Source organism: Anoplopoma fimbria, chromosome 3, assembly GCF_027596085.1.
Source record: "Anoplopoma fimbria isolate UVic2021 breed Golden Eagle Sablefish chromosome 3, Afim_UVic_2022, whole genome shotgun sequence".
In the NCBI taxonomy this organism is placed as follows: domain Eukaryota; kingdom Metazoa; phylum Chordata; class Actinopteri; order Perciformes; family Anoplopomatidae; genus Anoplopoma; species Anoplopoma fimbria.
In genome coordinates this window covers 20,058,358-20,076,287 of record NC_072451.1, presented here as the reverse complement: position 1 = coordinate 20,076,287, position 17,930 = coordinate 20,058,358, and the positions used below count along the sequence as shown (strand labels likewise).

Here is a 17,930-nt window from a genome sequence, read left to right as displayed (position 1 = left end):
CTGTTTTCAGAGCTCATGAAAAGTTGATTTTTATTTTTTAGATTAGTGCTTCTCAAAAACATCTTATATAGTTAAACACTAACAGGGATTTGCTTTTCTTTTGATCATTTAAGTACATTAAGTTGAAAACACTTTTTTTGGAAAAATTTAGACTTAAAGAGTAATAGTTGAAGAGGAGTATTTTCAGAGAGTGGTAGTACTTTTAGGATCTGAGTACTTTTTCCATCACTGGTCTAATTTGTAGCTATTTCTAGTATTTGAAAACAGCTTTTCCTGTGTGCAGCTGTTGTGAAAGAAATACTCATGGTTTTATGAAGTAAAAGTCGCAATAACACAGTGTAAAAATACTCTGTTACAAGTCCTTACATTCAAAAGCATAACCAAGTAAAAGTAGAAAAGTTTTAGCATCAAAATATACTTAAAGTAACAGAAGTAAAAGTACTAGATATGCAGAATGTCCCATTATATATGTATATACAGTACCAGTCAAAAGTTTGGACACACCTTCTCATTCAACTACTTTGAAGAATCTAAAATATAAAACATATTCTGGTTTGTTGAGCATTTGTTTGTTTACCACATAATTCCATATGTGTTCCTTCATAGTTTGGATGTCTTCAATATTAATCTACAATGTAGAAAAATAAATAAAAGAAAGAAAGAAAAACATTGAATGAAGGTGTGTCCAAACTTTTGACTGGTACTGTATATATATAAAAAAGGGACATATATATATAAAACTGAATTTTAATAATTTGATGTTTTAATTTGTAAATGTTGTACCTAATTTTAATGACTTTATATACTGCTTGGTAGCCTTTTCAATACTAAATCATATTAATCAGTTGATTATATTTTGTTATAACAATCTGAATCTGCAAAATAACTAAAAATGTATGAAGCAGCATGCAATTGAAATACTCATAAAGTACACATACCTCACAATTATACTTTACTACAGTGCTTGAATACATGTACTTAGTAAAATTCCGTCATGAGTATGCAGGTTTAACTCCAGGCCTCTATAACTCATTAACTTGGAGCACCTCTTTAAAAAAAAACCACACCTGAGTAATTGTTTTTAAGTGATGACTCCCCTCTGTACAGGTGCACCGGGACGGAGCCCGGGTCCGTCCCACTGCGCCTGCGTCCCGCTGACAGACACACAGAGCAGCTATTGTTAGCCGCGGACCGGAGCAGCCGCAGCAGGTTGTGTCAGAGTTTATCCCCGCACTCACCGCAGCCTACCTGTTGAATATTCACTACATTTATGTCGCAGGCGAGGACCGAGCCTCTGTCGAAGAAAACATCTGAGCTGTGGTTCAGGTGATGAGAAGGAAAAGTGTCTCGCGGACGGAAGGAAGACTCTGAGGAACGCTCGGGCGAAAGGAGGAAGTAACACGAGCGTTGGGTTCTAGAACTCAACAGGTTGGCGACTTCAATGTTCTAACCGCGGCTCGGACTTTTGTAAACTCCCAACCAAACGTCGAGGAAACAACAGCGAACTTACAGCCAAGATGCCGCTGGGACCGTGGAGGAAGAAAAACAAATCGACGAAGGAGCATTTGGTGGAGAATGAGGAGGGCGGCGGAGGAGGACACGCAGGTGCCACCGGGAGCTTGGCTAAATCCGCCGTGAACGGAGCGGGACTGCCGCCTCCACCTGCCAACCTGAGGCCCAAATTGGTCTTCCACACGCAGCTGGCGCACGGAAGCCCCACCGGGAGGATCGAGGGATTCTCCAACGTGAAGGAGCTGTACGCCAAAATAGCAGAGGCGTTTAACATAAGCCCACCTGAGGTAAGAGCTCACCTGTTTAGTGCTGCGTTCAGGGTGTTTAACGCAAAGTAGGCGAACAGATATTCTTGTTTTATAGTCATTTGCTCAAATACTGCACTCCTGTACAAGTTTTTTTTTTTTTTACTAATTTATTTTGCATAGGAAAATATTGTACTTTTTACAACTCTGCATTTGTTTGACATTAGTGACAACCTTTTCAGATTCAGGTAGCCTCATGATATTATGATGGGATTGATGCAATCCAACCGATAAAGATTGACCTTTTACAAACAAACCCCCATGGGACAAGGAGACCCAGCACTGGCTAGTTGGGGGCCCTTGTCCCTTTTCAGATGGCTATGAATTATCAGAATTTCCACCTTATATAACATTTGCCTTTTTATATCGCAAAAGGCTCAATATAGATAACAGTTTTAAGCCCAAAGAGAGCAGATTATCAATTGTTTTAAAAACTCTAAGATTACAAATTTGGGAAGCTGAATTTAGATTTTCTTCCTTACCCTTTGAAATGAATCAAACCATGACCCCTCAGATTTGACTTGAGTGGACTTAACTACTAAAGATCTTTTATTTAAAGTAAATAAAACTAGCTCGACCTCAACCTGTACCAGTAAAATGCAGTTTACTCATTGATGCATCAGTATCATCAAACTAACAAGGACATATATAATAATATATAAGTTAAAGGAGCCATTTTTCTGCAGAATGAATACTTTCTACTTGCTTACTACTTACCCTTGATCCTTAAGTGCATTTAGCTGATAATACTTAATTATTTTCACATAAATACATTTTTAAATACTTTAACTTATTGTGGAGATTTTTAGCATTTTTTTTTACACCACTGCAAGATAAACACTTGCAGTAAAGGTTTGGATTAACAGTTTTGTAAGTGTCTTTTCTGAGAGTTTGGCCCCCGTGGTGGCCATTAAAAGTCAGTTTTTATTGTAATGTGCAAAGCTATTTGCTGTTTGTCGTAAAGGCACGCCCTGCCAGCCTGCACGCCTTCAACCCAGCAAGATTGAGATAGATCGGTGTCTTATCTTGATTATGAGGTCACTAGAAACCTGACAAATTATTATTATTATTTTTTTTTTTTAGAGGGTTAGTTTTTCATTCAGCTTCAAATTCGACTGGAAAGCAAAAGCTACACGTCTACGAAGAGTTCTTGAAAACAAAAGCAGGTTCTGTGTCCTCCCCTAAGCCATGACTGCTTAAGCTCCTCTTTTCAAAGGAAAGTTTGAGTGGCATGTTTGGCTTTTGTCAGCCTGAAATATGACTAGATAGGCCGGCGGAGCAGCCTGTTATCAGCCCTGTGTGCTGTAAGAGCTGCAGACAGGAACTTCCTTCCCCCTCTTGAAGCTCAGAGAGATACAGTCACTTTATTCAACAAGTTCAATAATTGGAAAGGAATTTGTCTCAGTTGCATTGGTACACAGTAACGCACAAAATACAGGACTTCACATATAGATGTACATGTGATAAGTGGTCGGCTGCTTCCCTGAACTTGGCCACAGTTTTTCTGATTTGATGGTAGGAAATATCCTCGAACTATGCAGTCATTTTTCTCTAAATTGGACGGCAGCCTATTTTTCTACGGGTATTTGTTCCATCATGTCTATCAATAACACTCAATAGGACTGCTCTATATCTGTCTAGACTTGTTTCAGTGCAGCAACGGCCTTTGGCCTTTCATAACAACAAGCGTAGTACTAAAGTGGAGCCAAAGAGATTTGGGATTTTATCTGATTTCCAGCAGCTTGTGTTGAAAAAACCTGAATCAAACCTGACCCCTCCCTTAAGGGATCGACACTACCAGGATCAGTAAAGAATCACATCAGTGTTTATTTTTGTAGTTGCCACATCATGATTTAAAAAAAAGTCCCCTGCTGAAATAATGCCCCAAAGCTTGCCATGCAGGTAAAAACCCAAAAAATAACAACCCAGATTTCAACATATCAGTCTCAACCGTGAAGCAGCTTTGTCACATTGGCATTCTTTGGTGTGGTAAGTATGATGTGACGCTGAGGATACTGGTCTATTGAGAAATTTGGCATAGATAGTTACACAAAGACAAACACAGATGCATATGGACAGATGGAGAGTGAGTTGTTGGAGCTCCACAGTTTTTACCACAGGACGTCCCTCACGTCCGGTTCAGTGGGCATCGCCTCAAATTGAACCAGATAACTTGGCCCAGTAACAGCCACGGGCGTCCCAGAGGATCCATGAGGGAGCAGCTCTGCCCGTGGCCTCCTCCCTCCATAAACACCATCAAACCCTCTCTCTGCTCCCCGTGTTTCCTCGACGTGAACTCCGTCTCACAGGACAAAACATATCATCAGTGTCCGATGACTTTACAGCCTGATGAGTTGAAATAAGGCAATTCTTGCATAACAGTAATCGAAGCATTTTCTACAGCTTTACACAGCCAAGCTTCTTAGTGAGGCTGGTCGATAATTCAATGGAATCGTAGTGTGATGAAATCATAAATCTTGATAACATTGTCTAAATTGATATTAACAAGCACATACTAATGCAAATTTCTCAGAAAATCTGATCAATCCCAGTTAGATCAAACTATTGTCTAGATCTGATTACTGTGTATTTATGTGCCTGCATGTAAACATAGTCAGTGTATAGGTGGAAATATTTATTTTCTCTCTATAATTTCACTTGACACTGCTCAATGTTCAATACTCAGAACTTTTTCTATTTGTCAAGTATTTGATTCAGATAGGAGAATACAAAAATAGGCTTTACCATGTGGTTATTTCATATACAGTTTATTTATTGATCTACCAGAAAACATATATCGTGATAGAACATTGTTGCCATGTCGCCCTGCACTACTTCTTGGTTGCTAAATTAAAACACATGTGTGCATGCATGTCAATTCTGTGGCATTTCAATTCAAATTCGTGAAATAAATTGACTGTTGTGGCCTTAACAAAATGGCACGTTACTATTTTTAATATCTAAGATGTCTACTGTGAAAATACCCAATGAGGAGCTGCTTTATCTTGAATTTAGCACAACACTAAATAAAAGCAAAATAGTCGCTCCGAGGTTACATGAATGCTTGGCAGAGAACTGATATGAATTATGTAATGAACAATGGTGTTGTCTTCCTGTTGCTCATTGCCTCTAATAGGTGACATGATTCTTTCCAAACAGACATCGCTTTGCATTAAAGCATGTCTGTGCTCACTGTGAGCATCTATTGTTGTTCCTTTTAAATCAGACACGAGTCCTCATGTTACACTAATCTGTCAGCCAGGAACTTTAATGTAGGAAGAAGGAGTGATGGAAAGGAATCTGTCGGAGTGAGATAACATCTCAAATGTAACAGCAGATAATCTAAAAGTAAATCTGCAGAGAATATGCTATCTCAGCCAGCAAGACATGAACGTAGTTTAACAATCTCTCGAGGAAGAATGGGATCTTTTTATGTGCTCACTCGGCTCAGGTCAAAGTCTGCTTATTGGCCCTCCTGCTGTAGAGTTTGAGGTGTGGCTCTCCCTGTGACTTTGCTTCTCGCACCAGAAACTCGGCCATTTGCCTGCAGTTTGAATATGTGGATTGCGATCGTGTGGCAGAAACGCACCTCCTCCTTTTTTGTTTTTCCAGGTTTGCAGCTGGTTGTACTTCCAAGGTTGTTGCCAGACATTTCTTATTATTTAGGGATTAGGTGAAAAAATCTAAAATGATGGAGCTTGAGTCTGTTTTAGCCAAGCTCCTGACCTGCACTCATTTCCCAGGAGAAGTTTGTATGATTAGTGGAGTGGTGATAGGATTTAGCCATACATTTTTTTTTTTTGTATATGGAGAATGTTAAGTGAGCCTTTCTCGTCTATCCCGACGTGATCGCAGGACGCCGCTTATGAGATACGTAAATCCAGTACAGTGGCAGTACGACTAAACTCAACATCACATATCCATAGTATTGTAAATGTGGGTGTTTAAAACTTAAGAAACATCTCAATATAATGCAGTCCAGTTCAAAACCACTGCAAACTACAACCTCAATAATAAACGCATAGTTAATTGAATAACTCTCTGACAAAACTTAACATTAGGTAAAGGTAGAATGATTTCACAGGTATACCTAATAAACAGGTTGCGCAGTGTGTATGCAGCACATGTAGCCAAATGACATAAAAATCTAATTTATGTTTAATGTAATGCAATGGGAATTGCTGTTAAGTATTATATTGGACACATTTCTTTAAACATGATAAGGAGGAACTGGAGTTACTCATTTTATGAGTTCAGAAGAAAAATGTGTTAAGAATCATTAATCAGGATGACAGGATTTTGTAAAACAATAACATAATATGTCCATGTAAGGACATGATTCCATAGAAAGCTGATAGGAGGAAATATCACCCGGTCTTGTTTTTTTCTTGCTACACAACTACAAACAGTCTGAGTATGTTTCATTTATTGCTGCAACTAACATTCTTTGTCATTATCAATGAGTCTGTCAATTATTTTTTTTCAATTGATAGATTTTGGTATGAAAGTAGTATTTTCATAGTAAATGTCCATCACAAGCTTTCAGAGCCGAAGTTGACGTCTTCATATTTCTTGTTTGTTCCAAACAACAGTACAAAACCAAGAGGAGATTATGTTTTTCCACAGAGAAGCAGCTAATCCTCTCATTTGAAAATCTGGAACCACTTTCAAGACGATGCAAATTTTTTTCCAAACTTCACTGAAATGAATGGAAATCAAATGGTTAGAAACATTTACTTGAAAGAGCATACCATTTGGTTTGCATGTTTAGTTCATTTTCTGCAAATTACATATACGAAACACAGATTAGCCTTTCTGCAAACATCAGTGTATATATCCTAACGTGTATTTTTCGAGTAGGATTATTTTACTGTTTCGAAAGGAAAGCTAATGTTTTCTAAGTTCATTCATTGCGGAAAAGTATTACTTTGTAAATACAATACAACAATCCTTATTTCCTTGCATTGTAAACCAGCCCAGTAATATCATATTAATGGCTAATAACATGTTCCCAAACAACCATGGATAACGGGTGTGGTGGCGTATCAGAGAAAGAGAACGTTTGACCTCTGGCTGCCACACAGCCCTCTCCCTCCCTTCATAGTTCAATAGTCGGTTCAAAATTCTTTCAGAGAGCTACATGTGTTATTTTATTAATATATTTAGTAATCTGATGTTAAATTAACATGGATTTCAGTGCCCTTTTTTTGCTTTCAGAAGGCAATATTACCAGTTAAACCAGGTTTACTTCAGTAATTCTGGTTTATTTTCAGGAATTTCAGTTTTATAAACGTGACCTGTTTCTGGTCCGGTTAATTTTGAGGCTATAGCTTCACCTCAGGCTGAACCAGCGTTAAAAATCAATCTACAAAGTAAATCTGTGCTGTGCATTAAATATTCATCACATTTTGACATAAGCTATACTTGGAACATACTTTTTAAGTCTTAAATATCTGCACAATATTCCTGTCAAAGTATACATTTTTAATTAAATAGCAATTTATACAAAGGTTAAAAGCATCTATGATGCCTGACAGTTATTAGCTTTTTTAAAGTTTGTCATTTAAATAGTCTATTAAAAGCATTAAAAGGGCCGAAAGCCAATCAGAAGGTATTTTAACAGTATTTCCAACATATGGAGGCTGTTATAAACAAATCAAAATGTATCACAATTCAACTGCTAAAGTTGTCTTATTGTCTTATTATTCTGTTGTAAAATAAATGACTTGGCTGAAATACTATTTGGTGCATCAAAGTAGTTTAATGTTGTTTTATCTTGTGCATTCATTTGTTCTGCATTATCATGCAAAGAAAATGCACACCTTCTATATTAACCATGAGCTCAAACGGTTCTCTTCTGCTTTGTTTAATGCAATGGTTGTTTGTTTTTGCTGTAATATTTTACTTTTCTTATTATAAATGTTTAGTATGTGCTACTCTGAAGCTATGAACATCTGTTTGTCTATTATCACTGTGAATGTATTTGATCAGTGCTTGAAAACCAGGCTCACATTTGCTCTTAATCAGATTTATTCATCAGATTAATGTTGGTTGAATCTTTCAGACTTACTCAGACGGGCTTTTCAAAATTAACTCTGCTTCTCTGAGCCACCTTTTATGAAACAGACCCTTAGTTGTCATTCTGAAGAATCTCACATCCGCAGTTAGGTAAATGATTACACTGGCTTAAACGCTGATGAATGTGATATCCTGTTGAAAACACGGCCACACCACAATACACACAGCTTACATCAGCATTCCCTGTTAACTACTAAAAACACCTGACGCAGAAATGATAGCAGATGAAGAAGTGAAATGGGAAGTCATTATTCCACTGTAAGCATGATACATCCATCATTTTTATTTTAGTCTGATCCTCTTTACTGCCTTTTAAAAGATCTGTTAAAGAGGCTGTAAATGGACAGCGGTTCAGTGTCCAAGGAAACAGGTTTCCAGAGTCAACAGCGTTTTAATGCAGGACTTAATTCAGAGGGAGATCCATTTAAAGGCTGTATTCATCTTATCTTTATTCAAACACGGGAAGGAGAAGTGATCTCTGTCGAGGATACATGTCGGTGGGGATTTTTTAAGATTCAGTAGATGTGCTTTTACTTGTACACTATTCTACAATATCTGCTTGACAAATGTCTCATTTTGCCCAATTGCTATTTATCTTTAGAACTGGGGGACTTTTTGACAATAAGCTTTCTTCAAAGCCAGTAAACTCCATTGACAGAACACTATAGAAAAGTTTCACTTTGAGTTCAGTTCCCTAGTCTGAAAGTATTCTAAAAAATAGCATACAGCTAAACAAATATTAATTAATTTCGCTGGTCCTTTCATCTATGTGTCTACAATAAGCTTTGCTTGTGCCAAATGTCCTAGCAGTACATGGCTTTGCTCCTGTGTCGGTATTTCTGTCTGTTTCACCAAACTAAGTAGGTAATACCCTCACTATGGATAAGTAGCTCATACAACCCAACTTCAAAACAACCAAACTCTCCCTTTAAGTATTTGTCAAGTCCGTTTTTATCTATATAGCCTAATATCTCAAATCACAAATTTGCCTCGAGGGGTTTTACAATGTGTACACTCTCTGTCCTTTGACCCTCTTTTTGCATAAGGAAAACAAACAAACTATAACAATAAAGAACTGGAAGAAACCTCAGGAAGAGCCACAGAGGAGGGCAATAGATGGCACGCATCCCCCACGTAACCTCCTCTCCCCCACGTAACCTACCTAACCTCCTCTCCCCACCTAACCTCCTCTCCCCCACGTAACCTCCTCTCCCCCACGTAACCTCCTCTCCCCCACGTAACCTCCTCTCCCCCACGTAACCTCCTCTCCCCCACCTAACCTCCTCCCCCACGTAACCTCCTCTCCCCCCACGTAAACCTCCTCTCCCCCACGTAACCTCCTCTCCCCCACGAGAGAGAGAGAGAGTGAGTTATTGAGAAACGGCAGCTTTCATAAAGTTAATATTATTCTCGTCTGCAGGGCTTCTAGGCTTAAATCATACATTGAGACTGAGACCGACCTGCCAGGCGGGTAATGAAATAATAATGTGGCCTTTGCTGTGTGATGACGCCACTGACAATTTCCCCCTGAAGCTCAAAGTCCCACTCCACTGAGAATGGACATTACAGGGAAGTAGGGGACATCTTTAGTCCACCTGTAAAAAGACTGAAATAAAATACCATTAATAGCAGCTGTACTGCGAGACGGGAGGTGCTGACAAATGCAAGATCAACACAAAATGTTTGTGGTTGAAACTGCACGCTCCACCAAGATTTCATTTAATCAACGGATTAAGGATCTTTTGTTAACACTGATGAGAACAATGTGTTCAGGCTCATTTCACGAGAAAGCATTCATGATTATATTCGCATGGGTTGAGTGTGTCTCTATGGCAAACAAAGTAATTTGTGTGTTCATAGACTTTGGGTCTAGTTTATCTCTGATATGCCTATTATTATTATTATTATTATTATTATTATTATTATTATTATTATTATATATTTATCAAATGTAAGCATTTCCTCTGACATTAATGTAGATACTCTTTGTTTCATTGTTATGTCATGAGTCTCCTCATCTGTGTCGTCCTCTTTTGAGATCATTGACCCATGAGCAGCTCTTGTCACGGGTGGTGCTGAACAGATTGCACCGCCTCTCCTTTTCACTTGCCCTTTTCCAACGTGATTATCAAGGTTCTGGTCCGCGTGGCGCAGGCAGTGGGAGGTGTTTTGGTGTCTGATGTTGCAAGTCAGTTGGTCAGAGGAGAGAGAGTCGCTCGCTCTGCAGTGAGCGCGTGACGCTGCGTCCGAGCTGCGAACACACTGTGAGCTGTGAGCGCAGCAGGAGGAGAGGAGTGCTGAGAGCTGCTTAATGCAGTCGGCAGCCTTGGCAACCGGGTGTAGGCGTCCGCGGCTGTTCCTCCCACTCATTCTTGGGTAATGCCCTGGTCTGAGGGGGGAGGGGAGGGAGACTGTTATGGAAAATAGCCATCAATTCAGCTGCAGTACTCCCTCCCTTTTGCCTCAGACATCGCCTACCCTCTTCTCCTCCATACTCCCTCTCTGTTTTTTTTTTTACCCTCCTCTAGCGGCCTCTCTCCATTATAATCCCATTCTTTTATAGTCTGGTAACCCAAGGCAACGCAAGAGGCCACGTTCGCTAAAGTGTGAACAGCGCCCGTTGGTACTCAGAAAGGGGAGGGGGGGAGGGAAGCCAAAACGAGGCAGGCCTCACTGCCAGACCCTGATTGGTGCACAAAGGTCAACCTCCTGAACCAGTAGTAATCAAATCCCTTCTGACCGTGCAACCCGGAAGTCAGACACTTCATTCTAGAGGGGTATTTCTCACAGCCCTACTAGGACGCCACAATGGAAGTTGCATATGGTCATAACTGAGGAGGGTTATCTGATTTAAATAGAAAATTAAAGTACATTAAAAGCTTCTGTCTAGGGGAGTTGGAGCGTATTAAATGATTCACATCCACCCGTCTCCTCCTCCTGGGTTTCACTGTCCACTCTCCGTTTAAAGGGGCTGTTAAATCAGGCAACTTGCGTATCGTGTGTCTGGTGATCACGTTTCCCTCGCTCTGAGCTGCCAAGACGCGGCAGCCACAAAGGTGTGAATCCAGATTTCTGGCACAGGAAGGAAAGGTCGTTTTCCCCCCCTGTTTGCTTCATCACGGGTTCAGGAGTCAAAACAGAGACTCAACACACACTGATGACACTTTGGGGTGGAGGAGGGCTTAACTGCACAAATTGGCTGTTGGAATGATGACGGAGCTCCCCGATGATTCCCGTATTTAGCACACTGAGGCAGCGCTCTGTCATCTACACTCAAACTGTTTTATTTTTATATCTGGCTGTTTTTTTTTGACTAAAAATGGGTTCTTGTTTTGGGCTGTATATAAAAGATGCAGATATTTTGTGGGGGTTTCCTTCACAGTAGGGTCGCTTCTTTATTTATTTTTTGTAAGACAAAGGATTAACTGTCCATTTTAGTGTTTTAATGTCATTCTGTGTCTATCAGAAATCTTTATATAATCAAAGTACTTTTTCAAGTTTGTTTTGTTTTGTCTGATCAAATGTGTGTGTTTTCTGAGTCTATGTATTTTGTAATGAACTATATCTGTGTGTGTACAGATCCTGTTCTGCACCCTCAACACTCACAAGATCGACATGGAGAAGCTGCTGGGAGGCCAGATCGGCCTGGAGGATTTTATCTTCGCCCACATTAAAGGGATCAAGAAGGAGGTGGAGGTTCGTAAATCTGAAGACGCCCTGGGCCTCACCATCACCGACAATGGAGCAGGATACGCTTTCATCAAGGTGAGAGGAAACTGAGCTTTTTCATCCTGAACATCAGCACAGAAAAACAAAAAACAATGTGTCTAAAAGGTGAAGATATTATCGAACTGGTTATCGCTTAATCTTATGTTGTTTAACTAATCACATAATCATCTACATTTATCAGCTTTACCCGATATATCACTCACATTATACAAACAAAGTATTAAAGTGCATGTTTAATAAGTAATCACTTATTACACAAACTTGTTTAAACACTGTACAAGTCTTTTCATTTTAATAACAGATACATTTTACGTATTTGTTATATTTATTATATTGTTTATTATATTTCTACTTTTGCTTGTTTTTTTTCTTTTCACTAACTATGTTTATTGTGACTGTTGTGCACCAAAATACCAACGCAAATTCCTAAAGCCTACTTGGCAATAAACCTGTTTCTGATCTGATTTTCTTTTCTGCTTCAAAGAAACTTTCTCATACTTGATTCAAGATGCTCTTAATTATCTTACATTGGATATCACAGCATGAACACAACAGCAGTTGATAAATAGACTTGTTTGCATGACTGCCATATTTAAAGTAACTTTACAAACTTCCTTTCATAGCTGAAATCATAATTCAGCGTGGTGTTTATGCCTCTGTTGATGCAGGCTGGTCTAATGAGCTTATCTTAGGCCACCACACCATGGTGCTCACATGTGCCATCATGTGATGCCTAAACAGCACTACATCTGACAGTGTTTATGACACGCTAAAGCCTTCGGATCAGTGTTGTGATGCTGTTGTAGTATGTGAGCTTTTAAAGAGATGCTGCGTCTTTGAGGACAGTGTCAAATATGTTTGGAAAATGAAACTACTACATCTCTTCCCACATCCTAATGTAAACTTCTTTAACTACATGTAGACATGAATAGTGCAGCCTAATGCAGCTTTGTCTGTTTTACACCTTCTCATGCAGTAGACTTTTGTTTTTGAGAGGTTCATGGAGCAAAATGTAGGTCAGGGGGCATTTAACAGGTCTGCCTATAGCTCAAGAACAATGAATTGAACGGGTTCGCTGTTAAATATTTTATCTTTCTGTGGAGAAATATACCAGGAAAGTATCACTTACTTTCAAAAAAGCCAGTCCCATGCATTGAAGACGCTCCTACGCTGGTAGAGCGGATATATTTGTATCATAAATGTTTGTTTCCTTTTTTAAAGTCTCACACAGAAATAAATGTAGCTTTCAATGGAATTATAAATATATATATATTTGTATTCTTTTTAGTCAAGTGGTTTTGCATCAGTTGGCTCATAAACAAGAGAAAGTTGATTATCTGGTTTAACATGAGAAAAGATCAAATACAGTGGGCTCCGTGAGTATCTTCTTGGATATTTCATACACCCACACTCTTGGTTTGTTTGCCCTCTTGTTTTGATCCGTATTTCTGACTTGTGGTGCTTCAAACAAACCTCTTTCAGTGTGGGGTTTCATAATTGTATGATGTAAATTTGCTGTCTTTTAATTATGTTTGTCACTGACTTCTTTTGTCTGGCAGCGTATCAAAGAGGGCAGTGTCGTGGACGGGGTGAAGGTGATCTCTGTGGGAGACCACGTACAGTGCATTAACGGACATAACATCGTGGGGACACGGCATTATGAGGTCGCCCGCATGCTTAAGGAGCTCCCAAAAGACAAGACCTTCACCCTCAAACTGGTGGAGCCGATGAAGGCCTTTGGTAAGTGAGAAACAAGATTCAGATCACCACGTTACAAGTGAGCCACAACAGATTCACCTTCAGGATTCAGACACATCCAGACAGAATCTTGTGCTGCAGTGGGGTTTTTTTTAGGATGGGAGCAAGGACACACGAGTCATTTTGTGCATTTTACACAATCATTTCCATGAAAAAAAAATGAAATTGAATGCGTGTTTAAAAGGCTTGATTATACCTTTACTGATCATTGCGGTGAGACAATGCTGCTTTTCTTTCAGGGCTAAGAATAGCTTGTAGAAACCACAACTGGTCTTTTTTTATTTATAATGTTCACATGTGGTCTGTAGCTGAAAACAACTTTCTGTAATATTGTTTCTCTTCTGACTGACAGAAATGCTTGAGCCCAGATCAAAGGGCTCCAAACCTGCCAGTGACAACAAGATCGGTACAGGGAGGGGGACTCTGAGGCTTCGCTCAAAGGGCCCAGCTACTGTAGAGGACGAGGTAAGTCCCGTTAGGGAATCCTGCTGAGACCTGGGACAACTCTACAAGTGTTGTGGATGTGCTACACTGGGGAAGTGAGCTTTCCCCCCTTTAGACATGGAACTGTTGACGCTTTTATGAAGACAGCTTAGATAAGTTGTCTTTATTTTGCTCCTGACATAATCTTAAAGGCTCTTTCTGTTGAAGATACACAGATATGACAAAACAAACAATTTCAATAGATGGTACCCTCTCATCCCTACATTCTCACCTAATCCACATGTACTATTTGTCAGTGTTGTAGTCAAGACCACCTAAACTGTGACCAGAGTTTATCAAGACCGAGACAAACTAAGACTTTGAGAGGTTGAGACCAAGTCATGACCAAGACCAGAGCAGTACGAGTCTGCAACATGCAAACTTTAGACACTCCTCACATTGATCTGAGAAATCCACATTCCCATAAAAACACCAACAGAAACCAATGATTCCTCTTCATTCATGTCTTTTATCACCATATAAACTATATACGTTTGTATGGATACGTGTACCATGAGAAATGCCTTCATAACATAATCAAAAGGCATCGCAGACATGAATTTTATGTGTGGGAATATTCTTTTGTTTTCCATAAGCAATCACAGTTATGATTTTAACAAATAAATCAGACGATGCACAGGCGGTTTAGGGATATCCCCACAGTTGTGGTCTTGACTGATTTTAACATATATTCCTGAGTAATACCTACAAGTCTTGAGTACTAAAACACTTCTAATTGTCCCCCCCCATATCAACGAAATCTGGAATAAGAAATCTCTGTCAGACTGATCTCCTAATTTGCCACATCCTTGGAAGTGCTGTGCTAGAATGTAACGGCAATAAAATGGAGGAACTGAACAATTGAAACAGAGTTGGGTTTTTTTTCTAGCCAACAGAATTTGAGGAGAAGGCAGTGAAGAAAGTGGACGACCTCCTGGAGAGCTACATGGGCATCAGAGACACTGAACTCGGTGAGTTTAAAATATTCAGGAGCAAGTGAAGTATCACAAGTACTTTTTTCACTCATATTACTGTGAAGTTGTTTACGATTATCCATCATTGAGATGTCTGAGAGATGATTTGCCTCTGCATTTTGTCATACTTAAGGTATATTAATAACACTACCTGCAGGTTAATTGCTTCGCCTTTCTAGCATATTTGTAGTGTTAAGGGCTTGAAGAAAGTAGCTGGTATCTTGCATACTAATTAGTCTCGAGTGGCCTGATTAAAATGAATTTAGAGTAGATGATGATATCCAGTTACGGTACTTAGGCCTCAGTTAGCTCTATCTGTGACCTCCGTCTGTATGTCACCCCATGTCTTCATTTTATTATGCCACTCCGCCACCATCACAGTGTGTTGAAATGTTGGATTGAAACGTTGATTTCAAAGCAGACAAACATTTTGTCATTGAAGGAGGACCATCATAAGATAAGATAAGATAATCCTTTGTTAGTCCCGGAGCGGGGAAATTTGCAGGATTACAGCAGCAGAGAGGATAATGCAAACAAGACACATAGTAAAAAAAACAAGATCAAAACAAGTATTATAAATAAGTAATAACACAGTAAAGAATATTAAATAAGTTAAAGTAAAAAAATCCACAATAACTAAAATATTATATAACCAGACAGAATAACTTTAGCATCGTGCATCATGAATATACCACAGAGATTGTGTTGACGTCACAGATGGGACGAGATCTCAGTATAAGCTTAAATAAGAGCTGGGGATATCCTGTAAAGCTCTACAGTCATTCAGTGAAACATCCTGCTCTTCTCTCTCTCTCTCTCTCTCTCTCTCTCTCTCTCTCTCTCTCTCTCTCTCTCTCTCTCTCTCTCTCTCTCTCTCTCTCTCTCTCTCTCTCTCTCTCTCCAGCCGCCACGATGGTCGAGGTCGGCCGCGACAAGAAGAACCCGGATGAGTTCGCCATGGCGTTAGACGAGACCCTCGGAGACTTCGCCTTTCCTGACGAGTTTGTCTTTGACGTCTGGGGGGCCATCGGAGACGCCAAGCAGGGAAGATTTTAAGTTTGCTCTCCCCAAACACACACACGCACACATACGCACACACACTCTCCCTCCTTCCCCAACTCTCCTCTTGATATCCTGAGAAGCAAACTGGACAAACTTCAACCAGCACAGACGGGGGTGGGTGAAGTGTTCTTATCATCACTTTGCTTTTAGGTGTAGCTTTGCACTTAAAGCATCGACCTCAGTCAAGTGGTTGGTGTCATCATGTAAACATATCCATGAAATGCAATGTTTCTAACACTGGACCTTCCTCCTGCACGATGACGAGTTGGTGATTAATTCTTAGTCAGCAGTGGTCTATTACACTGGTTGTAAAATGGTATGTGTACACCTTTTACATTTGAAAACAATCACTCGGTTTTAATTACACTTCTATAGCTGTGTAATTTTGAATATACAGATATTTCACACAGCTTTTTATAGACTTTTTTTTTTTATATATGAAAATGTTGCTGATTTTATAGCAGCGGCATTGTGTAATTAGTGTAATTATAGTGAGCAATATCGTTTTTCTTCAAACTACCTTTTTATTTTTTAATTTCCCTCCCAACCTTTTTAAATCTTTTAAATGACCTCACAGTGAGGAAATGTCGGCACTTCTGCCACGTTCACTTTGCGATTTTTAACTCTTCTCTGTGCCCTTACACACCTCCGCTTGAGCCCTTCGTCCATCCGTCAAGAGACTGAGCAGCACAGAGAACAGCGGGTTTTATCTTGAAACGCCTTTAGCCAAGTTTGACGACACAACATTCCTCCTGTTGTTTTAGTCTGTTAGCACAGTTACCATGTCATGAAATTAGGCTTATTTAGAGATTCGTGCTTATTTTTTTCCTGTAATTTATTTTATCATGAAAAAATCATATGCTGCAAGATGTTTTTACACCAAGACATGGCTCTGTATGAGAGACAGTTCTTTCCTAAATAAGCCATTATGTAGGCTGTGTCTGGATTGGGATCAGTTGTAATCCAATGTCTTAAATAAATGCACTCGCATTAATGTAACTGCACTATTTAAATCACTGTCAAACTGAATTTAGATAGTGAATTGATTAGTGTCATCTACTGGTGTTAACTGTTCGCAGCAGTTGCATATTGTTTGACAAACCATAAGGGATCACTGTTGTTGGATGGATAATAAAATTTGATATACTGTTATAACATCTGTGTCATGAATGCATCTGGCTCACAAACGACTCAGTACAACAAACTTTTATTTGCACACTTGGCTGTGTACATGTATAAAATACATCTAAACACATAACCAATGTTTCCATCCCTCATTCAGAGTTTAACAAGGCCGGTAACAAAACAAAACTGCGTGATGTCACTTTACGAGCAGCAAAACATACCCAGAACAGGGGGGAAAACAAATGATGTAGATATAGCTAAATAAGAATACATAAATTGGCAGGTTTAAACAAATAATTATTTCAAAGACTATGGATAATAGAAATCAGAAGTACAGAGCCCATGTTGTAGCGCATGGGAAATATCAGCACAGATATAATTTACTTACTGCAGAGGATCTTTGGAAGCACATCACAGTAGGCGTTACACTATTGATCTTGACCTCAACGGAATACCTTATTATTGATATTGGGTGGAAACATAACGCTACTGGTTAAACTGAATCTAAAGTTTTGACTCCAAGATGTCTGTGAAACCTCTCAAAACCAAAAAGACCCAAATATAACGATTGTCTAGTGACAAACAAGGCAATTTACTTAAACTTGGCATTTTTCCAGATGGGAAGTTTCCGTCCAACAACGGTGTATGAAAATGAGAGTTAATGAGTTAACTTGGCTAGCTTGAGTTGGTTATATCCTCTACAGGCAGTAAATACAGTACGTGGCATTTAATAAACAGCAGATTACAAATATACATGTTTTAAAACAAAGACGATGACAGGAAAACGAGTAGTTGTGTTGGAAGAAAATGTACGAGACAGAAAGAAATACTCAAGCGCCGATTTTAATGGTTGGCTTGGTTTTGGTTCAGTGAGAGGGCCCCCACTGTCTGAAGTATAACTTGT

The 17,930-nt window shown here is 39.3% G+C and overlaps 1 protein-coding gene across 1 annotated transcript; it reads left to right on the top strand.

Annotated features, from left to right (window-relative positions):
- The first annotated feature begins 1,098 nt into the window (after positions 1-1,098).
- gipc2 (GIPC PDZ domain containing family, member 2) lies at positions 1,099-17,845 on the top strand. The gene is made up of 6 exons (XM_054625223.1): positions 1,099-1,799; positions 11,475-11,660; positions 13,184-13,364; positions 13,735-13,847; positions 14,755-14,836; positions 15,744-17,845. The coding sequence occupies exons 1-6, from the start codon at positions 1,518-1,520 to the stop codon at positions 15,893-15,895; spliced, it is 996 nt and encodes a 331-aa protein (XP_054481198.1). The 5' UTR covers positions 1,099-1,517; the 3' UTR covers positions 15,896-17,845.
- The last annotated feature ends 85 nt before the right edge of the window (positions 17,846-17,930 follow it).

What these genes read in the sequence shown, in the direction of transcription:
- gipc2 (XM_054625223.1), top strand. Translation starts at nt 1,518, where the DNA reads ATGCCGCTGGGACCGTGGAGGAAGAAAAACAAATCGACGAAGGAGCAT. An exon ending in TTAACATAAGCCCACCTGAG is followed by an intron (nt 1,800 to 11,474) that starts GTAAGAGCTCAC and finishes GTGTGTGTACAG; the next exon opens with ATCCTGTTCTGCACCCTCAA. An exon ending in CATCAGAGACACTGAACTCG is followed by an intron (nt 14,837 to 15,743) that starts GTGAGTTTAAAA and finishes CTCTCTCTCCAG; the next exon opens with CCGCCACGATGGTCGAGGTC.